This window comes from Chinchilla lanigera, unplaced genomic scaffold (assembly GCF_000276665.1).
Source record: "Chinchilla lanigera isolate Chin_1 unplaced genomic scaffold, ChiLan1.0 scaffold00041, whole genome shotgun sequence".
In the NCBI taxonomy this organism is placed as follows: domain Eukaryota; kingdom Metazoa; phylum Chordata; class Mammalia; order Rodentia; family Chinchillidae; genus Chinchilla; species Chinchilla lanigera.
This window is the reverse complement of record NW_004955442.1, coordinates 15,847,623-15,874,646: the sequence shown is the minus strand read 5'-3', so window position 1 is coordinate 15,874,646 and position 27,024 is coordinate 15,847,623. Positions and strand designations below refer to the sequence as shown.

General features: G+C 49.8%; 2 protein-coding genes and 1 long non-coding RNA gene across 5 annotated transcripts in view; 2 read left to right on the top strand and 1 right to left on the bottom strand.

Annotated features, from left to right (window-relative positions):
• Gnptg (N-acetylglucosamine-1-phosphate transferase, gamma subunit) overlaps nucleotides 1–4,238 on the top strand; it is an 11,144-nt gene extending 6,906 nt beyond the window's left edge. Inside the window, exons 4-11 of one of the 2 annotated variants that reach the window (XM_005391580.2) lie at nucleotides 2,649–2,703; nucleotides 2,769–2,852; nucleotides 2,928–3,021; nucleotides 3,117–3,231; nucleotides 3,303–3,385; nucleotides 3,479–3,610; nucleotides 3,693–3,774; nucleotides 3,892–4,238. In XM_005391580.2, the coding sequence (XP_005391637.1) occupies nucleotides 2,649–2,703; nucleotides 2,769–2,852; nucleotides 2,928–3,021; nucleotides 3,117–3,231; nucleotides 3,303–3,385; nucleotides 3,479–3,610; nucleotides 3,693–3,774; nucleotides 3,892–3,947 (701 nt within the window). In that variant the 3' untranslated portion in view covers nucleotides 3,948–4,238. Of the gene's footprint in view, nucleotides 1–2,648; nucleotides 2,704–2,768; nucleotides 2,853–2,927; nucleotides 3,022–3,116; nucleotides 3,232–3,302; nucleotides 3,386–3,478; nucleotides 3,611–3,692; nucleotides 3,775–3,849 lie in introns of both variants that reach the window. The other variant, XM_005391579.2, reaches the window with a different exon arrangement.
• Nucleotides 4,086–27,024, bottom strand: part of Unkl (unkempt family zinc finger-like) — a gene marked incomplete at its 5' end in the record, with an annotated part of 43,210 nt that continues 20,271 nt past the window's right edge. Inside the window, 7 exon segments of one of the 2 annotated variants that reach the window (XM_013517831.1) lie at nucleotides 4,086–6,851; nucleotides 7,548–7,805; nucleotides 7,911–8,104; nucleotides 8,898–9,125; nucleotides 9,643–9,735; nucleotides 20,353–20,530; nucleotides 24,686–24,748. In XM_013517831.1, coding sequence (XP_013373285.1) covers nucleotides 6,696–6,851; nucleotides 7,548–7,805; nucleotides 7,911–8,104; nucleotides 8,898–9,125; nucleotides 9,643–9,735; nucleotides 20,353–20,530; nucleotides 24,686–24,748 — 1,170 coding nt within the window. 2 annotated transcript variants of the gene reach the window in all.
• Nucleotides 15,040–18,946, top strand: LOC102009325. Its single transcript, XR_262159.2, has 2 exons — nucleotides 15,040–15,656; nucleotides 18,734–18,946. It is a non-coding gene; the product is annotated as an uncharacterized LOC102009325 (long non-coding RNA).

The window sequence follows — 27,024 nt, the reverse complement described above, 5'->3', positions numbered from 1 at the left end:
TTTTTGCTTTCCCTTTCCTTTTCTCCATTTCCCCATCCCAGCTTCTCTTTGCTTTTGAAGTCTCTTCCCATTTTATGATATCTCTTGTAAATTTGGATCTTATTTACTCTTTCAGCTTCTCACACTAGGGAGACAATACACATTTACACATTTGCATCTGGCTTATGAGTATGGTCTCAGGTTGCATCCATATACCTATAAGTTTCTGGTTTATCCTTCTTTATGGCTGAGTAGTACTTCATTGTATAAAAAGACCACATTTTTTTTTTAGCATTATGTTCTTTCTTGAGCAATTTATTACAGTCTATTTTGTCTGGTGTCACTTCAAACATTTCTGCTCTGTTGTGACTGTTTGCATGGCCTGTCTTTTTGGCCTTTTTGGAGTGAAGTGATTCTCTTAGGGTCAGCATCTAGTTGAGTCTTTCATTTTTTATACTGCTTTGCCAGCCTGCCTTTTGAATGCAGAGTTTAATCCATTTAAGAACTTAGGAGAAAGCAAGTAATACGAGGTCTTACAGTGGTGTTTTGTTCTGAGACAGGGTCTCTGTAGATAGTTCAGGCTGGATTTTAATTCACCATGTAATTCAGGCTGGCCTTGAACTTGGAGTGTTCCTTCTGCCTCAGCCTCCTAAGTACTGATGATTACAGGCATGCACCACTGTTGGTTTTTATATGTCTTTTTTCGGTACTGGGAATCGAACTCAGGACCTTGGGCTTGCCAGGCAAGCGCTTGTGCCGCTGAGCTATATCCCTGACCCTCACTGTTGGTTTTTGTAGTGGCTTTCTCCACCCCTTTTTGCAGACAGAGTCTGGTTCACTGTGTTGCCCAGCTTGGCCACTAATGCCTGGGTTCAGGTGATCTGTGCCTCAGCCTCCTGCAGCATACCTATAACTACAGGCACTCACCCCTGTGCCTAACTTGTAGTGTGGCATTTTAAGTACCTTTCATACATGTTTTATCATCATTTTCTCTGCTGCTACCATGGGGATTACATATAACGTTTAAAAACTATAAAACTACATTCACACCAACTTCAATTGCATACAAAAACTACTCATGTAGCTTCATCTGTAATTTGTCACAAATCATACCTTTACATTATGTGACAGATTTATAATTAGTTTTTGTGCATTAGTTTATTTATTTATTTATTTATTGGTCTTTCTGTTTGAGACAGGGTCTCACTATGTACTTCAGGCTGGCCTTGAGCTCACTTTGTAGCCCAGGCTGGTCTCAAACTCGCAAAAATCCTCCTGCCTCAGCCTCCCGAGTGCTGGGATTACAGGCGTGCACCACCACACCCGGATTGTGCATTAGTTTAATCACAGATTTACAAACCAGAGATGCGACAGTATGGGTTTTCTCATTTGCCCAAGTGTTTGTCTACAATGGAGAGCTTGGTTCTGTTGGTCTTTTCCTATCCAGGCTCCATCTGGCATTTCTGCTAAGGCAGTTCTACCTAAACTAAGATAATCCAGTTTCTCAGGTTTTATTACCTAGGAATGTCCCTGCCTTTTCAGGGAGGGACTTACTGGGGATTGAGCCTAGGACCATTTATTTTGGAGCTGTGATGTCTTATAGCTGCTCTTAAGAGACTCACTTGAGCTCCAAAGATAAACAAGTTGAAAGTGAAGGAATGGACAAGACATGCAAAACAAGTGGGGTAGCTGTACAAATATCAAAGTAGACTTAAGTCAGAAACCACTTACAATAGTCAAAAAGGGACACTGTAGGTTTGTAAGAATCAGTTTACCACGACTAGAACAATTACACGTACACAAGCATCGGAGTACCAAAACATATACACTTGCTGTTGTCCACTAAGCTACATAGCCCCCTCATTGCTGAAGAACATTTTCCTGGGTATAGAATTTTATACTGCGTTGCCATTTTTTTTCTTCTCTCCTTCGAACAAACTTGTTCTGTTTCTTTGTGTCCTTGTAGTTTTGTTGAAAATTAGTCTTTTGCAAAAACAACTCTGCTAGTCTTTGTGTGCTGGCTTCAAGCTCCAAGGTTAGCAGGAGCCCTTTTGAGCCCATTCCCGCACATGCTGGCATTGGGCTTCATCATCTGTGGTGTGCCCCTGCCAAGAGCTAAGTCAGGCATAACCTTGTGCTTGAGGTAGCCCCAGACAGGCTGTGGCAACTGAGGGCCTGTGTGCCTTTGGAGGGATGGGTACAGAACACAGGACATCCAGCTTAAAGGTACAGTGGTACTTCAGTTCACCAACTTAATTTGTTCTATGATTTTGGAAAAGATGGCCACATTTGTGTTTGTGTAGGAAAGATGGTCATGGTTGTCACCTGATGCAGTGTTCCCAAACAAAAACAAAATTCTGCCAAATGCTTCTGCTTGCAAAACAAATTGTTTGCAAGCAAAACATTCGTGAACCAAGGTACCACTGTAGCTTTTTTATTGACTGGAAACCTCGCCCTGTGTCCCAGAGTTCCCTGAAGGTTAGTTCAGCTAGTGTTTGGTGGTTCCTAGAGTCCTGAGGAAATCAGTTAGGCACTGCCTGGTCAGGCTTTCCCTCCCACCTTGACTTCTCTGTAACCAGCCCCTAGCTTTATGGGGCATGGGGTTTCTGCCTGGTCTAGCCCCCTAGCGTGCAGGAGACTAACCTCAGCACTTTCCTGTCTTCTTCCAGGGCCAGCACATCTCTTCAGACTCTCTGGCAAGTGCTTCAGCCTGGTGGAGTCCACGTGAGTATGAGCAGGGTGGGTGGCAGGTACGGTCTGGGGCCCACCTGACAGTCCTGTGCCTCCAGGTACAAGTATGAGTTCTGCCCATTCCACAATGTGACCCAGCACGAGCAGACCTTTCGTTGGAACGCCTACAGCGGGGTCCTTGGGTAAGTGTGGGCAGGCCCATGGGTGGCAGGGTGGCCCATCCCCCAGTCCAACTTTACATGTTGGTGCCTCCCCAGCATCTGGCATGAATGGGAGATCACCAACAACACCTTCAGGGGCATGTGGATGAGGGATGGCGACTCCTGCCGAGCCCGAAGTCGGCAGAGCAAGGTGAGGGCTGGGGCTGAGGCTGCAGGGGGCAGGGAGCAGGGAACAGGGGCAGGCCTAGGCCTTACCCACCCACCTACCATGCTGGTCTTCCCCAGGTGGAGCTTACCTGTGGGAAGAACAACCGACTGGCCCACGTGTCTGAGCCAAGTACCTGTGTCTATGCACTAACGTTCGAGACCCCTCTTGTCTGCCATCCCCACTCTTTATTAGGTAGGAATGGGGGTTGGGGACTCTGTTGGGGCCAAGGGCTCTGCTGAGTCTGGCTCCCTGTGGATTCTTAGTATATCCAACCCTGCCGGAGGCCCTGCAACAGAGGTGGGACCAGGTGGAGCAGGACCTAGCTGATGAGCTTATCACTGCCCAGGTGAGTGCTGGGAGGGCTGTACACCCAACCTAGCTTACGCCCTACGCCCTCTCCATCACCACCTGGTGTTCTCTTGGCTTCCTCCACCCTTAGGGCTATGAGAAGCTGCTGAGGGAGCTTTTTGAAGACGCTGGCTATTTAAAGGCCCCAAGAGAAAATGAACCCACACAGCAGGAAGGAGCAACTAGGGGTCTGGAGACTGAGACTCTGGAGAACTGCAACAAGGTGCCTGTAGGGGGGAGTCCCTGGTCATGAGCTCTCCAATCCCTCCAGTGGCCTGACCTATCATTTAGCACTTTTGCTCTAGGCACGTTCAGCGCTGTCAGAGGAGATAGAGCGGCTCACCAGTCTGCTGAGCCTGCATGGCATCCCCCATGAGAGGCCCACAGGTGGGTTGGCCATGCTGGGGTGGGACCTGCCACCCCGGAGATCAGGACCTGACCTGCTGCCTGGTGTCTTAGCAGACACCTCCCATGCTGAGCACTTAGCCCAGCAGTCCCCCACAGATGTGACCTCAGAGCAGCTGCAAGGGGATCCAGGACTTCGTGACAACACCTTATGACAGGGAGTGGACACAAGGGATAAAGAACGTCTGTCCAGACTTGGGCTGAGAACACTACTCCTGCTGGATCTGCTGAGCCAGGTGGGGACGTGGAGGGATGCTCTGGCCTAACTTTGTTGTACTCAAAAGACACAGACAAAGATTCAAAGTTTTAATTAATTCCCATACTGATAAAAATAATTCCATGAATTCTGTAAACCATTGCATAAATGCTATAGTGTAAAAAAATTTAAACAAGTGTTAACATGTTTAAACAATTCACTACAAGTAAATGATTATGCATTATAAATATGACCTTCTGGGTTAAGAAAATTCCATTCACATAACATTCTGATCTAAATGCTCAAAATAAAAACACAGGGCTTCCATAAATTAATCCACATGAAGTGTCCAAACTGGGTGCATGAACGCTGCAACACTATCATTTACTAATATTTCACACTAGAGTCAAAAGACAACAGGCAAAGAACCGCATTGCTGCTTACCCCACAGCTTCAGCTCCCACACCAAGACCACACCTCCATCTGGACTGGGAGCCTGTCCATCCCCAGCTGGGCTCCTGGTCATGTAGTATCAACCTCTGAGACCACAGGCAGCGTGGGAAGAACCCACAGTGAACAGCTCCCCGTGGTCTTCCCACATTGTTGGCTCACTCCTGGGTAGTTCTTTGGTCTCCCCTGTATACCTGTCTTCAGCCTGTCCTAATCCCAGGAGAGTGGGTGCTCAGGGCCAGGCACCCCACTGTGGGATCCAGTTGCCAGCTCCCAGCCATTGCTCTCACCCTAGAACATTAGCCCTGGAGAGAAGCTCCAGAGCACTGGCCGTATTCCATAGTGAAAACTGACCAGAGTAGCTTATAGACAGATCTAAAGCTTAATGGTTCTTATTTGTTTATAATTTGAAAATGTCTAAGCTATATACCAATAAACATTGTCCTGTTATCCCACAGACCAAAGGCCTAAAGTGGGAAACAAGTGCATAAATATTAATAAAAATAAACAATCTTAAACAGTGATAACAGTAGCACAAAATATACGTAATTTCTAGATACTGAGCTAATAAATCACTATAATTAAAAACGAGATTCACTAAAACCAAGTCAACAGTTACCATTAGTAGCATAATAGCTGCGGAATGTCATGGATCCACTGCCTTTAAAATGATAGAACTTTTCTATCAGTTTGTCTTATATTTAAAAATGCTTTTAAATCTCCTATATTAAATACATTCTAATTTGGTCACTGATAAAAATGTTTACCTAGTCACTTTGCACTTTAAAAAATGCTATTAAAAGTCTTTGGCAAAGCCACAAGGGAGGAGAAACAGGTGACCCTTCCAGCCAGGGGCAAAGCCCACCCTCTCCAGCTGCCTAAAGAGAACTGCTGCCCAGCTCGGCTGGCTGAGGGCAAGGTCTCTGTGGACAACACACAGCTCGCTCTTCTCAGATTTCCAGGCACAGTTCCAGTCCTAACCCGAGAGCACTTCCATCATCATGTTGAATACATTCTCAGCAACATTCCTGTCACAAGCCTGAGGCCTGCCATCAAGAGACCTGCAGTCACCCAGGAGTTGATGGGCAGAGGAGATGCCGCACAGCCAGGGCCCAGGCCCTGGAGGCACCTCACTGGTCACACGGATAAACTCTGATTAGGGATGCACGGGTCAGGTGAAGGTGTGGCTAGCGCTGTAACCCAGGGCTCCACACGGCCTCTATAGCATCTCTTGAGGCAGAAGTTGCAGGCAGTGACAGATGCAGGAAAGGGAAGGCTCCTAATTCACAGCCCACACACTCAGCAGAGCCAGGATGCCCCAGACATCTCAGAGGTTACAAAGCACCATTGCCCATTACAGATCTAAGTTGTCATAACTTGGCTTCTTCCAAAGTGAACTTCAAAATCTATTAGTACCTGGTCCCTTCGGTTGCCTTTTTCATTAGCGTCAAATTCTCTTGTAGAGTTTCAAGTGAAAAAACAAAACCAAGCGGACCGTCTCCTTCACTTTTGCAAGGCACAGGCACTTAGAAAAAGTGGCCACGGATCACTAAGTACAGGGCAGAGCTCTCGGTATCATCTCACAATACTGGAATATAAAACTCCAACAACATGTGCACATTCACATGTTTAGGAAAATTAGTTCCTCATAAAATTCAAAACATCTAAATGTATATGTGTCTTTTAATAATCACTCTGCTTATAAATACTATTTGTTTGCACTCGATTTGAAAATGTAAAAATGCTATTTATCTAGTCTTATCTAGGCTTCTTCACTAGATAAACACTCATTTCTTAAGTAGTTTCAGAATATGAAATCTATCTGCCAGACTACGAATTAACAGTAAACGAATAGGAAATTTCAAGTTCACAGCACACATATAAAGCTTCATGTTATCGCATATTAAAAAACACATCTAGAAAGCAGCTTATACAATTCATAACATCTAACTAAATTCCTTGGTTGACAAAGTGCTTTGATGAGACCCCGCCCCCAGTGGCCTGGCCACCGCAGCATCAGATCCTTGGCCCCAACCACACTCCACCTGTCCAGCCTTTGGAGGCACAGAGCCCCTTGGTGATGGGCGGTGGATTCTGGGTGCTATTAAGGTTTTTGAGAATACTTTGAAACCACTGGTGGGCCACAGTAGGTAAGAAAAATACAAAGGCTGTCAGGTGGACAAGGCGCAAACTCACGTCCTGACATGGTGGCACCAGGAATGATGACACTGCTGTGGAAGGCGAGGGCTGGCTCTAGTCACCATGGAAGCGGTTGGCCCTTGCAGTAGGAGCACTCAGGTGCACTAGCTGCACACGGCTCACACAGGACACGGTGCTGGCAGGGCTGCATGGCAGTGCCACAGGCCCGCTCCTGGCAGGCCACACATTGCTTGGCACGGAGCTGGAAGATCACCTGTGGAGAAAATGCTATTGGTGGAACCAGCAGGCACCTAGGCCTTCCTAGGAGGCAGAGAACAGCATCTAGGATAATGGGCCACTGGCTACAGTGGCAGAGTCAGGGAGACTCCTACAGCATCAAAGCTGAGGTGCATGCTGGGCCACCACATGAGGAAGAGTGGCTGGGTGTGGGGTAACACTTGCCCTTGAGGCTTCAAGGGCAGAGAGCTAGCTCATAGGGCCAGAATCGCCTCAGCCATAGGGGAGAGGCCAGCCCCAGGACAGGGCAACGACCATGGGAGCTGGATACCCAGGACATGAAGCAAGTAGGATCCTCCAGGAGACTGTACCTTGGAGACGAAGCCAGTAGGTGCATGTGGCAGCCGGCCTGGTCACAGGACCTTCCAGGGCTTAGAATGGAAGGAGTGTTTAGCCACCAGCCCTGGTGGTTTTTGTGCTACACCAAAGTCAATGCTGGGAGGCAACACTGACTTCAGAGGCCACCTCCAAGAAGTGCCCCAGACTCGGGAAGGGCAGGGCCCTTCTACATGGAGGGCACAACCTCATGCTCTCTAGAACAGCAGGATGAGAGATCCCTAGTAGGCAGTCTGTGGCCAAACTATGGGCTGGTACAGGGAAGGGGAAGCCATGCAAAGCAGTCCTGACCCTGCTGCTCCCATAAGGCGACAGACCCCAAACCACCAGAACTTACCCCATCAACAGCCTCAAGGTCGAGGCGCAGCTGGCTTTGTAAGGAGTGCAGCTTGGGGAGAGGGATGGAACCAATGTCACCACAGCTCCGTAGCCCAGGCAGTGAGGATAACAAGCCCAGGCCCTCGAGCTCCTCTTGCAGCTGCTTCACTTGAGCCTCAACCTCCTCCTTTCTCTGCAGGGCCAGCTGCCGGTCACTGTCTGCCACACGGGCCCGCTCCTTGGCCTCCTGAGCCTCTCGCTGCCATGCATCACAGGCCTGAAACCCAACAGATAATGCACAAGCAGCCAGAGCCAGCCTCCCCGCATACCCACCTGTCCTACTGATCCCCCCATATACCCAGAGCCCTCCCCACACGCTCACCTGCTTCACCTGCTGCCAAGACTCTTCCCACTGCCTGATCTTCCTCTTGGCTTCATCCAGCTGCCGCCTGACCCGGGCCAACTCGGCACCATTTGGACTTGAGGCCGGAGGGCCAGTGTTCAGGATGGGGGAGGGGCTGGGAGAGAAGCTGCCGGAAACAAAGTCCCAGATGCTCCCAGGAACGCCATTCAAACCTGAGTGTGGGGAGTGGATAAGACAGGGATAACAGAGGCCATGCTGTGTCCACACCCTGCCCCTCCCAGTACATCTATGATTCCCTTGCCCATGATCACAGGAGCCTCAAACCTTGGCTGGCTCCCGCACAGGTGAGGCCACAAGGTTCCAGCACAGGCTCACAGCAGTGGCACCCAGATCATTCCAACTGACCTCTCCCAACTACTTGGAGAGTTTAAGCAAAGAAAGAAATTAAACTGAAACTCCCCATGGCTGTGCATGGAGAACAGGGCTTCTCAGGTGCTATAAGTACAGATCCTGGAGGGCCTGAGCTTTTGCTTTCCTGGTTTACAGCAACTGCCATGCATGCAGCATTAGAGACCACACTGAGGTATGTAAAACAAGCGTTCTCTAAAAATATGAGGGATCATATTTAAAAAAAAATGAACAAAAACAGGAGGTATTAGTGCTGTTTCCAGTCACTATTGTCACATACACTTCTGTATGGGAGCTTAGGACCCACAGCCTGTACCTCAGCACAGCACCATGAAGCCACCCGGGCTTTGGTGGCAGGGCAACACTGCAGATGGATCCCAAGGAGGTTTTGGGTAAGCCCTTCCTTGGCCCCTGGCAAAGAAGGAACCAATGCCACTGGTGGGGGCTCCCATGCTGTGGTGGCCACCAGCAACACACCACCCTAGTGGGCCAGTGCTCTGGACCTGTTGACTCAGCTGTACAGTGTGGGTCTGGTGGCAGGGCCCCCTCAGCCAGGGCCAAGGATGTGAATGCCTGTGTAAGGCCAAGCTGACTCACCTAAAGAGCTGTAGGATGAGGCTGCGGAGCCTAGGGCGGCAGGCTCTGACCTGAGGGGTGGCGGCTGCTGGGGGGGCGTCATGGCTGAGGCGGTGAGTGGCCCCGACAAGGACTGGGACAGCGAGCTGAGCGGGGACGTGGACAGGGAGGAGGACGAGTGCAGGGATGGCGAGCGGGGCAGGGAGCCCGGGATGGCGACAGGGGCCGAGCCTGCCAGCGACCGGGGGCCTGGACGGAGGAGGAGCTGAGTGAGTAAGGTAGCCACAGGGACACCTTCCCATAAGCACATGGAGTCTGCAGCTGAAGCAAGTGGATGCTGAGGACAGGGGACCAGATAAGCCAAAGGGGCTTGAGCAAGAGGGCATCTCAGCAAGGGTCCCAGTCCAGGCCAGACACCAGCACAGTGTGCCCAGGACTTGCAAGGCCCCTAAGATGGTTTCTTTTAAAAGGGAACAATGAACTTCCAAAATAAAAAACGTGATTTTTTAATATACCACTAACAACTTCAGCTTTACATGCTGCAGTGGTTAAGATGTAGTTTTTCCTGTTTTCTGAGGAAGGGGCCTACCTGCCCCTACAGGGGCTGCTTGACAAAGATGGAGGTAAACTGAGGAAGCATCAGGAAGCTGACCCACACAGATGGCAGAGGTGGGAAGATGTAGAGAGTGGGGTACAATATGGGCCTCCCACCCACAAGGGCCAGTTCAGCACATGATGCTCAAGGAGCAGCTGGCTCAGCACTCACCTGTCAGCCCAAGGTCATGGGCATCGTGCTCTTCCAGGTCTTTATCCAGGGATGCAATGTTTATGTCACTGAGATGAAGGTCCAAGGCAGAACCTACGAGACCAAACCTCAGCTTACCCACAAGGCCTCTGCTAAGGGAACTCTGAGCCCTAACACCCACCCCAGCTGGAAGTGAGACCTGGAGCCCAAGGACATCCAGCTGCCCGGGGCTGGGAATAAGCACCCCTGTGTTGGGTCCTGAAGACCAAAGGTACAGTGCCAAAGGTACTATGCCTGCTGCAGAGGCCTCTTGCCCCTTTGGAAATCCCAGGTCAGTGGGCATAAAGACAGTACAGCAAACCCTGTGTACCCATGGGAAAGGCAAGATGGCTGCCCAACCCATGGTCCCACCAATCCCAGCTCCCAACCCCTGGTTGGGTCCTGAAGTGCCTAAGCAGCTAGCCAGGCTGCTTTGTCCTACAAAGCAAAGGCATTTTCACCCTGCAGCCCTCTTGCAGCCCCAGCAATACAAGCCCATTCCACAGAGGTGTGCAGCTTCTTTAGCTTCCAGTTATTTGTTAATACATGAGCTGGGGTACGTGTAGACCAAAGGTACAGTGCTTGCCTCACACGCACAAAGCCTCAGTTCAATCCCTAGTGCTGCACCACAATAAAACAACTTCATCAAGTAAACACATCCAGCTATTAAAAATTTCCCAGCCAAGGGATTTCAATTAGCAAGTGGTTCCAAAGTCTGACACTGCTGGCTGGACAGGACCCAGGACCTCCCTGCATAACAAACATGGAGCCAACTCCACCAAAGGGTAGAGACAAATCCTGTCTTCTTTCAGGAGCCCCTCAACAAGAATGCTACCATCCCGGTGGGGGAGCCCTGGTGCTTGTAGGATCCATCTGTTAAATGCAAAGAGGCACTGAATAATGCCAGGGCCCCTCCAGGATGTGCCCACTTCCCAAAGCTGTCACTGACCCTGCCCTCAGAAGAAGTGGTTGCCCTTTTGCAGGGTTCCTGATTGGAGGAGTTGTCCCCACTTGACATCCCCTTTGAGGGCCCTGACCGCCCAAAGTTGCCTGCCCTGTGCCAGAGCACAGGCTATGCCCTCACAGCAGCAAACAGGGATTATGATGTCTTGTCCTGGGACTCAGAAGCTCCCAAGGAGCTGAGAGCAGCCAGCTGTTGGAGCCCTTCCCAAACTCCCATGGCCACAGCAGGGTATGCACACCAGCTCAGGGACGGCACAACCAGAGGAGGAGGGCCTCAGGTATAACAACCCACAACACCACACAGGAAGGGCCATGGATAGGACTAGTCACCTTCCCAGCAATCCTGACCAAGTCTGTGGGCAGCACCTTCCCTGATCCACCCTAGGGTCCTGGCTCCTCACTATGTGTCCCATGTGATCTCTGCTATGTGGTCTCCTGTTGGCTGGGTCCCCTCCATCCCCACCTATGTTGAATCTCACCCCAAGAAGCCACAGGCCCTGCCGCCTATCCCCCAGCTCCACTTCCTCTCACCCTACCTAGGAAAGATGTGGTCCACAGCACAGTGATAAACCCGAGATCCTTGTCATCTGTCTGTGTGAGTCACACATGGCTCCTATCTGCCTTTCCTGCTGCCTAATACCCCTGGGGCAGTGTGACAGTGATAGCACATGCCCCAAAGCTGACGAAGTAAGCTTATTTGGAGAGAAGCAGGCAGCCATAACCACCCATCCCTAGGCTGAGTCTCACCCTGGCCCAATGTACAGCAAGACAAACCCTGATGTGGCTACAGCTCCCAAAGAAGCATGTCCACTCATGAAGAGCCAGTAGCACATCATGATGATGCCTATTCATGGTACAGGGTCACACCAAGTGACAGTGTAAAGGTGAGGATTCAGCAGTGGACACTGGAATGGATCAGTCAGGCCTGGGACCATCAGAAAGGCTGGACTCAGTACATCCAGGTGGAGGCAGATGTAAAGGCTCATGCCTGTAATCCTAGCTCCTCAGGAAGCTGGGGTGGGAGGATGATGAGTTCAAGGCCTGGGACAGAGCTACCTTTCCCCTCTATACTACCATGTGGCTTAGAAACAGAGCTATGCCTGCTGCAGAGGCCTCTTGCCCCTTTGGAAATCCCAGGTCAGTGGGCATAAAGACAAGCAAACCCTGTGTACCCATGGGAAAGGCAAGGTGGCTGCCCAACCCATGGTCCCACCAATCCCAGCTTCCATTTTGCTATTTCAAGAGCTAGATCCAGGATTGCTGTGTTGGACACTGGCCACCATAAGCACCAAAGTTCTGTGGATGGCTGGTGAGTAAGAAACACATGGTAGCCCTGGCTGCAGGCTTGTGCTGTTCCCTGGGCCCTCTCTACTCACTCAATATAGGGTGGGGAAAACAACAGGGAGTTATCAAGCAGGGAGGATGGTGGTATCCCAAGTACAGCTGCTCTCAAAGACCCACTCCTATAATCCATCTGATGTCCTTTTGCCACAGCAAAGGACAGTAAACAACATGACAGCTGATGTCAGAAATAGGTAGGGCAAAAAAAAGGAGACAGAACCATGTCCCTTGGGGAGATCCAGCTATTCGGCACCAAATGTAGAGGATGTGGCTGCCAAGTGGGCCTGATTGAGGGCAGCTCCAGGTGGCCAGGATTCTGCTGACAGCCCATGCCCCTGGATGTCTTCCCATGGCGGGCAGTCCTCTCTGCTGTGCTCCTGGGTCCTTCCTGCATCAAGTGCCTCCTGCTCTTCAGCCGCCTCCTCATTACTAAGCTACTGTGTCCCAAGCCTGCAGCTAAGAGGATCACATGCTGGGTGGCTTCAGACCCCAAAAACTTATCCTCCTGCATGCTGAAGGCCCCAAGTTCAACATTAAGGTGTATGCAAGGCAGTGGTCCCTCCAGAATCTCCAAGGGAGAGTCTTGGAGCTCCTGGAATTGGTCAAGTCACTCTAGTCTCTGCCTCCATTATCACAGGTCTGTCCTACGTCTGTGTTTACCATATGTGCTGGGGAAGGGTACAATACTAGGGAATGAACCCAGGGCCTTCACACTGAACTGTATCCCCAGAACTTTTTAAGACACATCTCACCATGCTGCTAAAGTGCCCAGGCTGGGCTTAAATTTGCAATCATCTTGCCTCAGCCTCCCAGAGTGCTGGGGTTATAGGTGTGCACCACTATGCCCAGCTACAATTCTTTCTTTTTTAAATAAAGGTACTGATCACTGCTCCAAGCTTGCTCTACTGACCTTATTATAACTTAATGGCATTCACAAAGACTCTATTTCCAAATAAAACCTTGTTCGTAAGGACTGCGATTCAGATGTATCTTTTGGTGGAATGCAATTCAACCCTCAACATGTGGTCCACCTGGAGATACTGCTCTACATCTTTTCCCACTGACCCTAGGCCCAGGTCTCTCAGGCCTATCTCCACCCACAATATGCCCTTCTGTCCTGTGTGAGCCTATGCCAGGACTGGTCCCCTACACCCCAATGCCCTTAATGCCTTTCCTCAGCTGCCCCCCCCCATCCTCTCCTAAGCACTTCCCACATTTCTGCCCAACCTCTCACTCTCATCCCTGTAGCTGCAGCTTCTTATCTGCTATCATCTTTTTGTTGCTGCCATTTCGTTGTTTTTTTTTTTTAAACACGGTCTCACTATATAATTCAGGCCCGTCTCAAACTCACGATTCTTGTGCGTCAGCCTTCTCAGTGCTGGGGTTACAGGCCTGACACCATGCCCAGCTTGGACTCATTCTCTACATTTTCACCCAGCCTTTCCCTCTAACTCTCCCTCTGTATGCCCACCCTGACCTCCGCTGAGCCTCGTAGCTTCTCCTGAGACCCAGCTCACCCCTGATACAGTGGCTTCTGTGGCCCTAAAGGATGCTCTGAAGTCCCCCAGCAGGAAACACCTCCCTCCCTCCTATTAGGGAGAGGCTATAGTGCAGAGCTACATAAGACCTAAGCAACTCTTCCACTGACCCACAAAGCTAAGGCCCAAGCCAGCCTTTGATACATATGGCCATCCTTTGGCCAGCTGCACAGTTACCCCACAGCCCACAGCTCGCAGGAGTGACTTTTCTGTCATGAAAACCCAGTTGCATCCTGAGTCTCCACTTTCTAGAAAGAACAGGGTAATGATGCTGGGCAGGTCAGGCTACCCTGCTCCACACACCTTCCACCCAGCACTGATGAGGGAAGCATCTCATACAGCTCCCACTCCCCAAGAGCGTTCCCTAATCCTTGACCCACTCAGCACACAGGGTACAGGTAGGTGTACCTGTACGGTGGGAAGACTGAGGCCAAGCCCTGGATCCACCTCATGTACCTCACTCAGGCCTAGCCTGGAGCATTTGTGGATTCCCATCCTGGCCAGGCTAATCAGACAGACTTGTACCCTGGACTTAGCCCTCTGAATCCACTGCTCACAGTGCCCTACTCCTGGCAGTGCCCCAGAAATGCCTTCTGAAGAACTGAAGCACAAAGGAATGAACAAGGCTAAGTTTTCCTCTGGTAAATGGTTTAATCTGCCCAGGTTTTGACTTAGCAGAGTTGCTCCCAGGCACAGAGCCCTCACACCCCCTGGCACATTTAGCTTGCAACAGACCAGCCAGCCCTGGTCCAGCCATAGTGCAACCAGCTCAGCTGTAGCCTAACTCAGAATGAGTCATACCAATCCCAGCCTGCCCTCAGAGCCTCGAGCCTGGGAAAGCTAAGAAGGTAAACTGGGGACCTCATGTGGACCCCTCCCTATACCAGCTCTGACCTGGCCCTGGTCCCCTCTTCTCATCCACAGTCTCCTCTCCTCCCACCTCCTACCACTGTTTCCAAGATCAAATCCAGATCTTCTGAAACATGCTTGGAGTAAAAAGCCATTGCTAACAAGAAACTGGGAATCTATGTGAACCTCCTTAGGTAAACTGTGTGACACTGTACCAATTTCCGGACCCAAAACCAATCTGGCCACACTACCAGGAGCTGCCTGGATGTCACAGAAATCAACAAAGCTGCTGAGGAACAGCGCTGGCCCAGCCGGCTCCAGGTGTGACACAGCACATTCACAAGGCACTGCAGTCCCCTGGGGTCAGAGACACATAAGAACAAACTGCACAGGATTCCCTGGAACCTCTCAGGAACAGGCTGCTCCCCTTGGTTAAGAGGAGGTGGCAGACCTTTCCCCAGCCACAGGAGGAGGAACACTGGGACATCCACTTACCTGCTCAGTTCACAGTGGAGCCAGGAGCAGGACAAGTGCACAGGGGAGGGGAGATGTGGTTGGGCAGGGCCACTAGGAGAGCCCAAGGCCCTGCAGAAGTGTCCCTCACCTGTGCACCCCAAAAGAGTCAGGTCCTTAACGAGGACTGATGAAGTCACTTCATTCTGCAGCCCAGGAGAAACCTGGTACTAACCTCAGCTTACACTTGGCTCAGGAACGTGGACTTTAGGAGGTACATCTGGGGGCAGGCTGATGGATCTAACAGGCCAGCATGCAGATGGGCGGCGCTCCAAAGTGTGGAGTTAGGACGACCCGCAGCCAGATGCGCGGGGGCTGCCGAGGGGTCGAGGTGGGTAAGGGAGGCCTAGGGCCGTGGCCAATGCTGACTCAATGCTGACTCACGGTCAAGGTTGCTGCCGCTCCCATGGCCGCTGCTGCAGTCGATTCAAAGTGGGCCCGCGGTCCGGGTACACAGGACGAAGCCCCGCCCACACACCATGTCACCACCAGGAGCCCCGCCCCTCGGCGCCAGCGCAGGACGCCAGCCGGTTTCCTCAGAGGCTTGCCCCGCCCGCGTTGGGGGCGGAGCCCTGTCTTGAAGGCCCGAGAGGGTTGCTCACACCGAGACGCCAGAAACCTGCCCAAACCGGCCTCACTCGCGCATGCTCGGCGGGCCGAAGGGTCACCCCTCCACCTGAGCTCTGCGCGCCAGCCTCACTGTTTCAATCTAGGCCATTCATGTGAGGAGGACAGCAAAGGAAGCCCCAGTCAAATGGCTGAGAGAGGTCTGTGACCCGTGATACTGAACAAGTAAGTGTGGAACAGCCTGTTGTTCCATAATTGGCATCATCTTTCAATCACTGTACACAAGGAAACACGTAACAGCCCACACCCTCTGAAACTGCTAATAAAACATTAACCGCCAGGCATGGTGGTACAGCCTGTAATCCCAGCACTCTGTCTGGCAAGCTGAGGCAGGGTAACTGCAAACTCAAGCCCACCCTGAGCAAGGTAGGACACCCTACTCAAAATTTAAAAATAAAAAAAAATAAAAGGCTAGGGATGTAGCTCAGTACAAAGGCTTTGGGTTCAATCCACAGTTCAGGAAAAGAAACAAAAATGAAACAACCCACGTGAGCACAGTAATCAGGGACACAGGGCAGGTTTGGGGTGGGGGCACACTCTGGGTCAGACTGGCAGTGGGGTTGTGGGCAGCAACCACCAAAATACAGTCTGCAAGCTAAGGGACTGCTAACCCTGAAAAACCATCCTGCACCTCCCTACCTCTAGGTAGCTGGTTCAGGAAATACTTATGCCAATGAAGAATGCACTACACAGTAGCTGGGGAGGGACCAGAACAGGCTCAGGCCACACTTGAAATATGAGATAACGGCTGCAGACTAACTACTACGTGTATGTTTCCCGCCCCTGAAACAGGATCTCCATAAATCACTGAGTTGCCCAGACTGGTCTGCAACTTGTCCTGCTGCCTCAGACCCTCCAGCACCTAGGCTTGTGGTTGAGTGGCAAGTACAAGTGAGTAGCTGGGATCACAGATGTATGCCACCACAAGCCTGTCCTTACTTTGTCACTTTTAAAGCACTTTGATGCTGAGTGTGGTGGTACACACCTGTAATCCCAGCACTCAAGGGGCTGAAGCAGGAGGATCACTGAGTTCAAAGCCAGCCTGGGCTACACAGTGAAATCAAGGTTGGCCTCAACTACACAGTAAGACCCTCTCTAAAAAAAAACAGGAATAGGCCAGGCATGATGGCACACGCCTGTAATCCCAGCACTTGGGAGGCTGAGGCAGGAGGATGGCCAGGAGTTCAAGGCCAGTCTGAGCCATTTAGTGAGTTCAAGGCCTACATGAACTACACAATGAGTTCAAGGCCAGCATGAACTACACCCTACCTCAAGAAAAACAAAATTAAAAAAAACAATCAATAATAAATAAATATAAATAAAGTACACTGACATTTGATTCTGTTTTCTACAAAGTGAGCAGACTTAATTATGGTCTCATTTGTCTGGGGACAGGGATACTTTTTTGTTATGCCTGATTTTTACCATTACTAATTTTATACTGGAGAACTTAAACTTTATTTGAAAAAAATAATTTGTATCTATTTAAAATATCCTTTGCCAGGCATGGTGGCGCATGCCTGTAATCCTAGCACTTGGGAGGCTGAGGCAGGAGGATTGTTGTGAGTTCAAGGCCAGCCTGGGCTACAAAGTGAGCTCAAGGCTAGCCTAAACTGCACATTGAGACCCTATCTCAAAGACAATAAATAAATAAAATATCCTAAAACATGCCATTCATGGCAGTGGCTTTTTAGTTCAGAGTCATCACATGCGTGGCCTTACTTTGCTACTCTTAAAGCGCATGCACATCTGACCCTATTCTCCATGAGGGAAAATAGACTTAAGCAGTCTCATTTGTCTGGTGTTATGACTTACACCTAGATGCTCCCCTAAAGCCTCATATGCTCACAGGTGAGGGTTTTGAGAGAGGTGACTAGATCATGGGTGTGTGATACTGGATCAGTCTACTGACTGGTCAGCATAGTTCTAGGTGTGGCTAATGGGAAGGTCCACCCTGGTGGCATCAACCAATAGGCCTGTAACCTGGATGGAATAAAAAAGGAAAGAAGGAAGATGATTCTTCCTGCCCGCCATGTTATGAACTGTTTTTCCTCTGTCATGCACACTTTGCATTGGCGCTAGCCAACTATGACTATGGGCTGAAGCCTCTATAAACTGTGAGCTAAAATAAGCTTTTTCCCTCTCTAACTTGTGGGTGTTGGGTGCTCTGTCTTAGCAACAAGAAAGTAACTAAGATATCTGGAGACAGGGATTTAATTTTCCTAAATACTTGCTTGTTATGCTTGATTTTTACCATTACTACTATTATACTGGGAAACTTAAACTGTACCTATTTAAAAAATCCTAAAACATCATGCATACCTGTGGCTTTTTAGTTCATTTCGAAGTGGGGATGTTTGTGTGCCCACCCCATTTCCATGCTCTTTTTGTTTTGAGACAGGGTCTCACTATGCAGTTCAGGCTGGCCTTGAACCTACTTTGTAGCCCAGGCTGGTCTTGAACTGGCTTTGATCCTTCTGCCTCAGCCTCCCAAGTGGCGGGATTACAGGCGTGCGCCACCACACCTGCCCTTCATCCACCTTTTATGTCATTCTGATTCTGCCTACACTAAGCACCCTGTTCTCCAGAGGAACAGGATAAGAACATCCTGGAATATGGGCCTTTAATAATAATTAACACCACTCCTGTAAAAAGGACAAGAACTTTCTCAGAGGCAAGAATCGCATAGGATATTAGCTACTATTTTCTTCTAGCCCTCGTGCAAACTTTGTGATGGGCAAACAGCCCAGTGCTCAGCCACAAGGGCAGAAAAAAATACAATCACTACACAAAACTAGAACTGCGGCCAGGCCTGTCTGGAGTAATTCCAGGTCCTACCACCTACTGATCTGGTACCTCAGGGTTGCCAAGGGCCACACTTGTCCCTAGACCCCACAGCAGGAAGGCAGTGGTCACCTTAGAGACATCTGTTGCCCCTTGGCCTTGTGAGGCTGGGAGGAGCCCTGAATTATAAAGAGTTCTCTAGGAGATGAGACAGAACCAATGGAGCTCACAAAGGAACACCAGGGCTGCAGGGGAGACTGTAAGCCCTGAAGGCTCTGGTGATTTGGAAAAGTGACCCTTGAAAGGTGGGAAAGATGACAATCTACCCAAATAAATATGGGGCAAAAGCTGGACATACAGCTGAGAGCTCAAGTGCTTTCCTGGCATGGGTGACGTTTTGGGTTCAATTCCTAGTACCACAAAGTAAATGAATGAATAAACTGTTTTTTAAAATGCAGGGCAGAAGACCCAGCTATATCAAGCATGCAAAAGACCATAATTATTCCAAGAAGAGACAGCAGGGCAACAGGCAACAGCTGTGTGTGCAGAGCCACAAGAACCTGAGAACTGTGAGAATGCTGGAGCCTCAGCAGTACACTTGCCAGCTCATGGCTTTCCTCATATTCTAGACAGAGAATAAGAATGTCTCTTACGGCCTTCCGAAGTATAAAGCTTGTGTATCTGAGTGGCAGGTGGGAAGACTGGGGGCAGCACATCTAACCTACATCCCAGTGGGGCTGTTGAAAGGCCTGTGAGACTCTGTTTACAGCAGTCTTGTGGGACAGTAAATGTCACATGGGTTCCCTCACAGGGCTGGCCACTGCAGGACTGGATATGGGAAGGAAAGGGTATGTTCCAGGACTGAACAGGCCAGGACCATGCCAGAGCTGACCAGCAACAAAAAACTCTGGAGGTCTTTACAATGCCAGCCTTTCTTGTGTCCCTCATTGTCAGAACAGAGAACATGCTGGAGTCAGCTGGATACTGGCACCATGAATATAAGACCTCAAAGTGTCCTCACCTATTACTCAAGAAAGCCTTCCATGTGGTCCTGCGACCCTAGCTACTCAGAAGGCTAAAGAAGGCTGACTGCAAATCCAAGGCCAGTTTAGGTAACTTAGACGCTGTCTCAAAATTTTAAAAGGGCTGGGGGTGTAGCCTAGCAATCCCAGTGCTGTGAAGAAAAAGAAAAAGGCCTCCCCAGGTGGGCTAGGTATCTATGTACCCACCTAGGCTGGGCTTTTGCACACTCACTCTGCAACCTGACCTTCACAAGGCTTCTGCACAGGCTCCGGGCTGCCAGCCAGGCCCCTAACATGTCACCTAGCCTAGCTCCCATCACATCAGTCATTGCCCCCTACCCACCAAACCCTCAATGACTCCTGACAGCTAAGGAGCCATGAAGCCAACAGCCAGGGGTGCTGACAGTTGTGTCTGCAGGTTCCAGCCCTCACCCTGCCCCTACCCCCAACAGATTTTAATTCTGTCTTTTGGGGGCAGTACTGGAAATCGAATTCAGGACCTTGTGCTTGCCGGGCAGGCATTTGTGCCGCTGAGCTATATCCCCAGCCCCTTGATTTTCATTTTAATTAGCTTCCTCATTCTGCAATGGCTTCTGGGCAGAAGGCACTGCCCTCTCTGACTCTGTTTTTTGTTTTGTTTTTTTTTTTTTTTTTGGTTTTTTTCCGGTACCGGGAACCGAACTCATGACCTTGCGCTTGCCAGGCAGGCACTTTTGCCGCTGAGCTAAATCCCCAGCCCCTGCCCTCTCTGATTCTAGGGTAGCCTAGGCAGCTGTAATTCTTGTCCTCCTGTGCTCACCATACTTAGGGCCACAGCATGACACAAACAGAACAAGAGGACCATCAAAACCACACATCTGGCTTTTCTTTTTTTTTTTTCCAGTACCGGGAATCAAACTCATGACCTTGCGCTTGCCAGGCAGGCGCTATGCCACTGAGCTAAATCCCCAGCCCCTACATCTAGCTTTTCAACAGAAACAACCACTCCTGAACACTCCTGAGTAGGTGCAGGTGTAGAGGTGGCCAGTAGAAGAGAAGAGAAAGGTGGAACCTACCTAGGACAGCCTCCACGGTGTTGCCAGCTGGGTCGGGCACAGGGCCGCGGGCAGGGAGGGCGGGCAGAGCAGTGGGGGAGGAGCTACCTGAGCCAGTACTGGATGCCAGGCTGGATGCCACACTGGAACTTATACTGGGGGCCAGTGGATGAACCACTGTGAACACAGCAAGATGGTTCTGTTGAAAAACATACAAACAACATGAGCAAATGCCCTGCCTAAGAGAGAGCAGTATCACATTAGCACAGCCTTCTGGCATCTCAAGGGGACATGAACTACGCACTGGAGCATTCGGACCATGACAGACTGTCCCTGACACCTTGCTTCAGAGAATGGCACCTGGACAACATCTGCTGGGCTTCTCTGCAGAAGATGACCCTCAAATCAACCCAGCAGTTGCAGAAATGGGTCAGGCTGAGTACTAGCTATCCTTCTCAGTCTGTCCAGGTGTCCTGGGGACATGGGTAGAAGGCCATGAATGCCACTTCTTATGCTTCCTTTTTGTAAGTTTTATTTATCTATCTATTTTTCCACAGGGCCTCGCTATGGAGATTAGGCTGGCCTCAAACTTTCAGCAATCCTCCTGCTTGAGCCTCCTGAGTGCTGGGATTACAGGTGGGCGCCACACGCCTGGCCCTTCCTCCCACGCTTCCTTACCCATCAAAGAAAGTGAAAAATGGAACAATTCCTATCATTTCTATTTCGTATATAACAGACAAAAAGCAGTGATACAATACTAAGTACCAGTGTTGTGGAAGTCACTGTCCAAGAGAAAAGTAACAGAAATGAGCCACAAAGTGGTGAAGAAGTCATATTCCCCATAGCAGCTTATCAAGGAAAGGTCAACTGCAAGGGCCAAGTCACAAGTCAAAGCCAGGTTAGAATGCGTTTCACACAGACACCTTTACAGCTGAAACAGTCTGAAGTCTAGTGTTACTTCAAAATGTAAAAAGTATCCTCAGGCAGTGTGGGTGGGGGGATACAACACTGTGGGTGGCTTCACTAGTTTGAGTTAAAAAATAACTGTCCAGAATGTAAAAACTCAATGTACATCTCACAAGGAACACAGTCCAACACAGACTAATTTCCCTTGGACAATTTCTTGGCCCCAGGCTTCTGACCTGGACCACAGAGCCCTGGAGATGGGTCCTAAGAGCAATCAGCTCAAATTGCACATCTGGGAGTTAGGGCTGCCACCCAATACTCTCAGGCAGATTCTGGATGGGGCCAGGCTATTCCACAACTCACTGCTAAGCCAGGGAACCATTTTCTTCACAGGCTCTCGGTGAAGCTACCACTGGATGCCCTCTTCCCCACCCCAAGCAGAATCTCCCCAGGGAGCTGGCTCACGGATGCCTGAACTGGGCCCAGAAGCATCTGGGGACACTCAGCTGAGCCCTATGGACATCAACATCACACCTATGATCTCAGCCGAGTGAAGGGCTGCTAGAAAGCTCAAGTTCTAGAAAAAGAAGCACAATGTGGCCCCACCAAAGAAAGTAAAAAAGGAGCAATTCTTGTCTTCTCTATTTCATACACAACCAACAGAACACAACAATACTAAGTATGGGTAATGTAAAAGTACCCCCTAATGGGGGGAAGGCCCCCATCAGGGACCCCTCTTGTGACAGGAAGCAGGCTGCCCTCCTGCAGGCATGGCCCCACAAAGGTGCCTGTGACCCCACACCAAGAGGGACACAGATATACCTGATCAGAGAGAAAACAGATGTTTTCTGCCAGCAGCAACCACAGTAACAGGCCAGATTGTAGCATCGTGGATGGGGACGCCTCCAGGTGTCTGGTCTCCTCTCAGGCCCCAAGCCTAGCCAAGGTCCACAATCCACAAAAATGAACCAAACCCAATGGGGCTCAGATCCACCCAGGACAGCCAGGACCTAATGTCCTACCAAGAGGCTATCATCCTGGGTTATGATCATGTTCAAGGACACTCTGCACTCTCAGCCTGCCGTGTGGAATCTCAGCCTTCACCTGACTCCAGCTCAAGCCTCCCTGGGGACCTGGGCACTTCTTCCTAAATGAGAGACAAAGTGTCTCCCTTAAAGAGCTGGAGCATTTACTCGGCAGAATTTACCCACTAGTCTCAGCTTAATAGAGCACAAAGGCGGGCGTGGTGGCGCACGCCTGTAATCCCAGCACTAGAGGCTGAGGCAGGAGGATCACTGTGAGTTCGAGATCAGCCTGGGTTACAAAGTGAGCTCAACGCCGGCCTGAACTGCATACTGAGATCCTGTCTCAAAAAGACAAAAAAAAAAAAAAAAGCGCACAACTGCTGCCTGTGACGGAAGGGGGAGCCTGTGGCCTGTCAGCTCTCTGATTTCAGACCACAGCCCAAGAGCATAGACGGGTACAGAAGCCAGGGAACGATGCTCCTGCCAAGTCCACTCCCAAAGCAGCTCTAGGGGGAGGACTGCTAGGGTGCAAGCCAAGTCAGGCTGCTCCCCACAGATAGATGACCTCAGGCCTCATAAGGTACGAACAGCAACCTGAGAAACTGTGGTTCCAAGTGGGCCCCAGTATACTGCAGCATGTGTCCACCACCACCTGGAGACATTGCAGGTCCCCCTTACAGCTGAAGCCCATGCCCCAGAACTCTGTGCCACCCCCTGCAGCCCTAGCTCCCCAGAGTATGCAGGGGGATGCTCCATGCTTGGCCCTCCCCATCAGCTCACTTAGGACTACAACCTAAGAGGACCCAGGAGGGAAGCACAGCCTTGGCTGATCCCCAAAGCCCACAGTGACCCTGCCTCAGAACAGGAGAGGGAAGGCACACAGTAAGTTCTCATCCCAAAAATTCACACCAGAGGACACCTTCTAAAGACACTGGGAAACCCCTTTACCCTCCAAATCAGTAACATCCACACTTGTCCTTTTACCCCAGGCCACAAGGGTTATAGATGTGAGGCCACAATGGGTCCAGCATGCGGATCCCCATCAATGGGAGCATCAAACACACCAAGCTGGGGCAAGACAGGAGCCAAGAAGGACACCAGGCTTCCACCCAACACCAGCTCTGCCTGCCTGCACATTTTCATTTGCTGTTTCTGTGGTAAAATACATAGCATATACAGCATAAAATTTACCCTCCAAAGCCTTCAAAGCACTCACTGCTCTTTCAGAGGGAAAACAAACAAACATGTTCCCTTGAACGCTCAGGGCAATGGTGTCAAGAAAAAAACCTGTTTCTCGAAACAGGCAACTTGGCTGGTTTGAACCAACACATGGAAGTTACTGGGGAGAAGTCTCAGGCTGAGGGTATGCAAAGCCCCTGCCACACCTCTGAGGAGGAAAAATGGAATCTCAAGGGACAAGGACAGGCACCACAGTTGGGAAATTGCTAAGGCAGGGGCATGTACAGCTGGGAAGCCAGGCCAGACTCTTGAGGACAGATGTGGGGGCTGAATAGTGTCTCCAAATCTGTACATAGGAATCTTAGCCTCCAGGATCTAAGAATATGACCTTATCTGTCAACAGAGTCTTTAATAGACATAATTAGGCTAAGATAAACTCACTGGGTGGGGGGGTGCTAATTCAATCAGGCTGGTATTCCTTGTAAGAAGAAGTTAAGCCAGGTGTGGTGGCGTGCTCATGTAATCCCAGCACTTCAGAGGGGGAGGAGGCAGGAGGATCGCTGCAAATTCGAGACCAGCCTGGGCTACAAAGTGAGTTCAAAGCCAGCCTAAAGCATAGCGAGACCGTGTCTCAAAAAGACCAAAAGAGAGGTTAGGGCTAGATGTGATGCACGCCTGTAATTCCAGCACTCAGGAGGCTAGACCAGGAGGACTGCTGTGAGTTCAAGGCCAGTCTGGGCTACATAATGAGTTCAAGGCGAGCTTGGATTACACAGTGAAACTCTGCCTCAAAAAAAAAACAAAATTAAAAAATTAAAAAATAAAGGTAAAGTTAGGACACAGATACACAAGAGGGATGACCATGTGAGGACACAGCAAGAAGATAGTCTGCGGGCACAGGACAAACTAGCCCTCATCCCACCTTGATCTCAGACTTCCATCCCCCAGGACTGTGAGAAATAATGGTCCATTATTTAAACCATCCTCTGGGTGAGGCTTTGTTATGGCAGCTGTACCTGACTAATACATCAGGCTTAAAACAGCATCTTACATTTTCCCCACACAGTGTGTTTCTTCCAAGGTATGACACAAATATGTTTAAACGTGGAAACAAAATATAATTATTGAACAAACATCAACAACGTGAGTCAAGAGTGAGTAGGACCAACTACGTAGAAAAGTGCTAACTAGGGGCCATGCACGTAGCTGGGAAGGTTCCCAGCAGCCCGTCCTCAGGGCCCTACCTGCTTGCCATCAGGCTCACTGGCTTTCTGGCTGCCATCCGCAGGTGAGTCTCTCCGTTTTGCCTGAAACAAAAAAATCCACTCATGTGGGGAAGAAGCAGGGAGGAAATACCAAATGAAAACAGACACAGACCTAAGCTTTGCTCATAATTTTTTTCTCATAATTTAGAAAAGGCAAATTCTTTAAGGCTCTTGAAGCAGAAAAGGCCTTCAAATCGCATCTTCTCTCCCAGTTCCTGAGATCATATCTCATGCCTAGGCATTGGTCTCAGCTGGGCACATGATCCACATACCCTGAACAAATGGTGCTGGCCCACCCCAAGCAAGGTCCTGTCCATGGGAAAGGCACAGTTTGAAATTACAAGGAGAACAGGCTGCAGGTCAGAGACACTACAGGCTGCATGGGGACTTCTGTGAGTCAAGGCAATGGTGAACTGCAGAGGCACAAAAAGATCCTGCTCTGGGGGCTGGGGATTTAGCTCAGTGGCAAAGCGCCTGCCTGGCAAGCGCAAGGTAGTGAGTTTGGTTCCCAGTACCGGAGAAAAACCGAAAAACAAAAACAAAAACAAACAAACAAACAAAAGATCCTGCTCTGCCCTGCTGCCTTGAGGCTGTAAGCACCATCCTTTTGTGAAGGCCACCCTCTTCCCAGCCAGGGAGGGGAGGGACTCCTCATTGCTAGACACTGAGACTGAGTCTGCAAAAAAACCTTATTCAAATGATCCTTCTTTTCCACAGTTTTCCAGTTTGTTGTCCTAGATGTCCAAACCTCTTTTCTTGGTGTCCTCCACTTCTCTTTTGTTTGGTTTTTTGTTTTTTTGAGACTGGGTCTTGCTATGTAGTTCAGGCTGGCATTCAAATCCACTAAGTAGCCTAGGCTAGCCTTGATCTCCTAGCAAGCCTCCTGCCTCAGCCTCCTGAGTGCTGGGACTATAGGCATGAGCCACCATGCCCGGCTTATCTCCTCTAGCTTCTTCATTACTTCTTTGTTTAAATGGTGTCACAAGGAGTAGTGGTACAAGCCCGCTGGTAATCCCAGCACTTGGAAGGCTAAGGCAGGAGGCTTGCTAGGAGATTAAGGCCAGCCCAGGCTACTTAGTGGGTTTTTAAGCCAGCATGAACTACACAGCAAGACCCTGTCTCAAAAAAACCAAAAATAAATAAATAAATAATTTTTTAAAAAATGGTCTAAGCCCCAGATCTTTGGGCTCTCACTTCCCTTTCCATGAAGGTCCAATGGGCACATGCACTGTAATAAACTTTCCTCCTGCTAATCCTTTCTTATTTTCTTTTTGGCATTACTAAAGATTGAACCTAGGGCCTCATGCATACTAGGCAAGTGCTCTACCACTGAGCAACATCTCCAGGCCCATTTATTTTTTATTTAAAAGAAGGGCTGGGGAGACAGCTCAGCGACACAGCACCTGCCTGGCAAGCACAAGGTCCTGAGTTTGATTCCCTGTACCAAAAAAAAAATTTAGAGGCAGAACATGTGTGAGGCCATGAGTTTGACCAAAAAAAAAAAAAAAAAAAAAAAGAGTATTTTTTATTTAGAGACAAGGTCTCCCTAACCTACCCGGGCTAGCCTTAAACTTGCAATTCTCCTGCCTCAGCCTCCCAAGTAGCTGTGATTACAGGATATGCTACCATCCCTGGCTCCAATAAATGTTCTGGTAAGAGCTCAAGCCCCTCAGACCAAAAGTAAACATAAAAACTACATCAGGCCTGAAGAGTCTTTGATTTTTATACCTGTTTTATGATAGGTGAATTTGCAAAAGTGGCTCAGGCCACCCTGGGCTTCCTTTTACAGCAGGACCCAGAGGAATCAGCGAGGCACCCTGTCAGGAAAGCATAGGTGTCCACACTGGCAGTAATTACACAGGGCAAGGCCTGAGGGCTCAACCTGCCCTTCTTTCCACCTGATACAGGTTGCAGAAAGACTCATCTGCCCCAGCCCTGGGTCCTCCTTGCTTCCCTTTGGATAGACACCTCCAAATTCGCAGAAAACCAGGCTAGCTTTGGGCAGGTCCACAGGGTGAAACATGCATCTGGCCCTCCCTGCTGTCCTTTCCTGTACCCAAAGGTTTGGCAGCCATGGGCTGTTGACAACCCTGTGATGTCGCACACAGAAGCTTTCACTAACAGTGTCTCTGTCCTCATTTCCCTCCTACCCCCACCTAGGGCTTCTGGGGTGCCACTGGGCCCCAGGCACAGGCACTGTGATCTCTGTCACATCCAGGTCTGGAATCAGAGATGGAGACTCGAAAGAGCATAGGCAGCAGCTCTTGATAATCATTCTCTTGCCTCCATTTTCTTTTTTTTTTTTTTTTTTTTTTTTT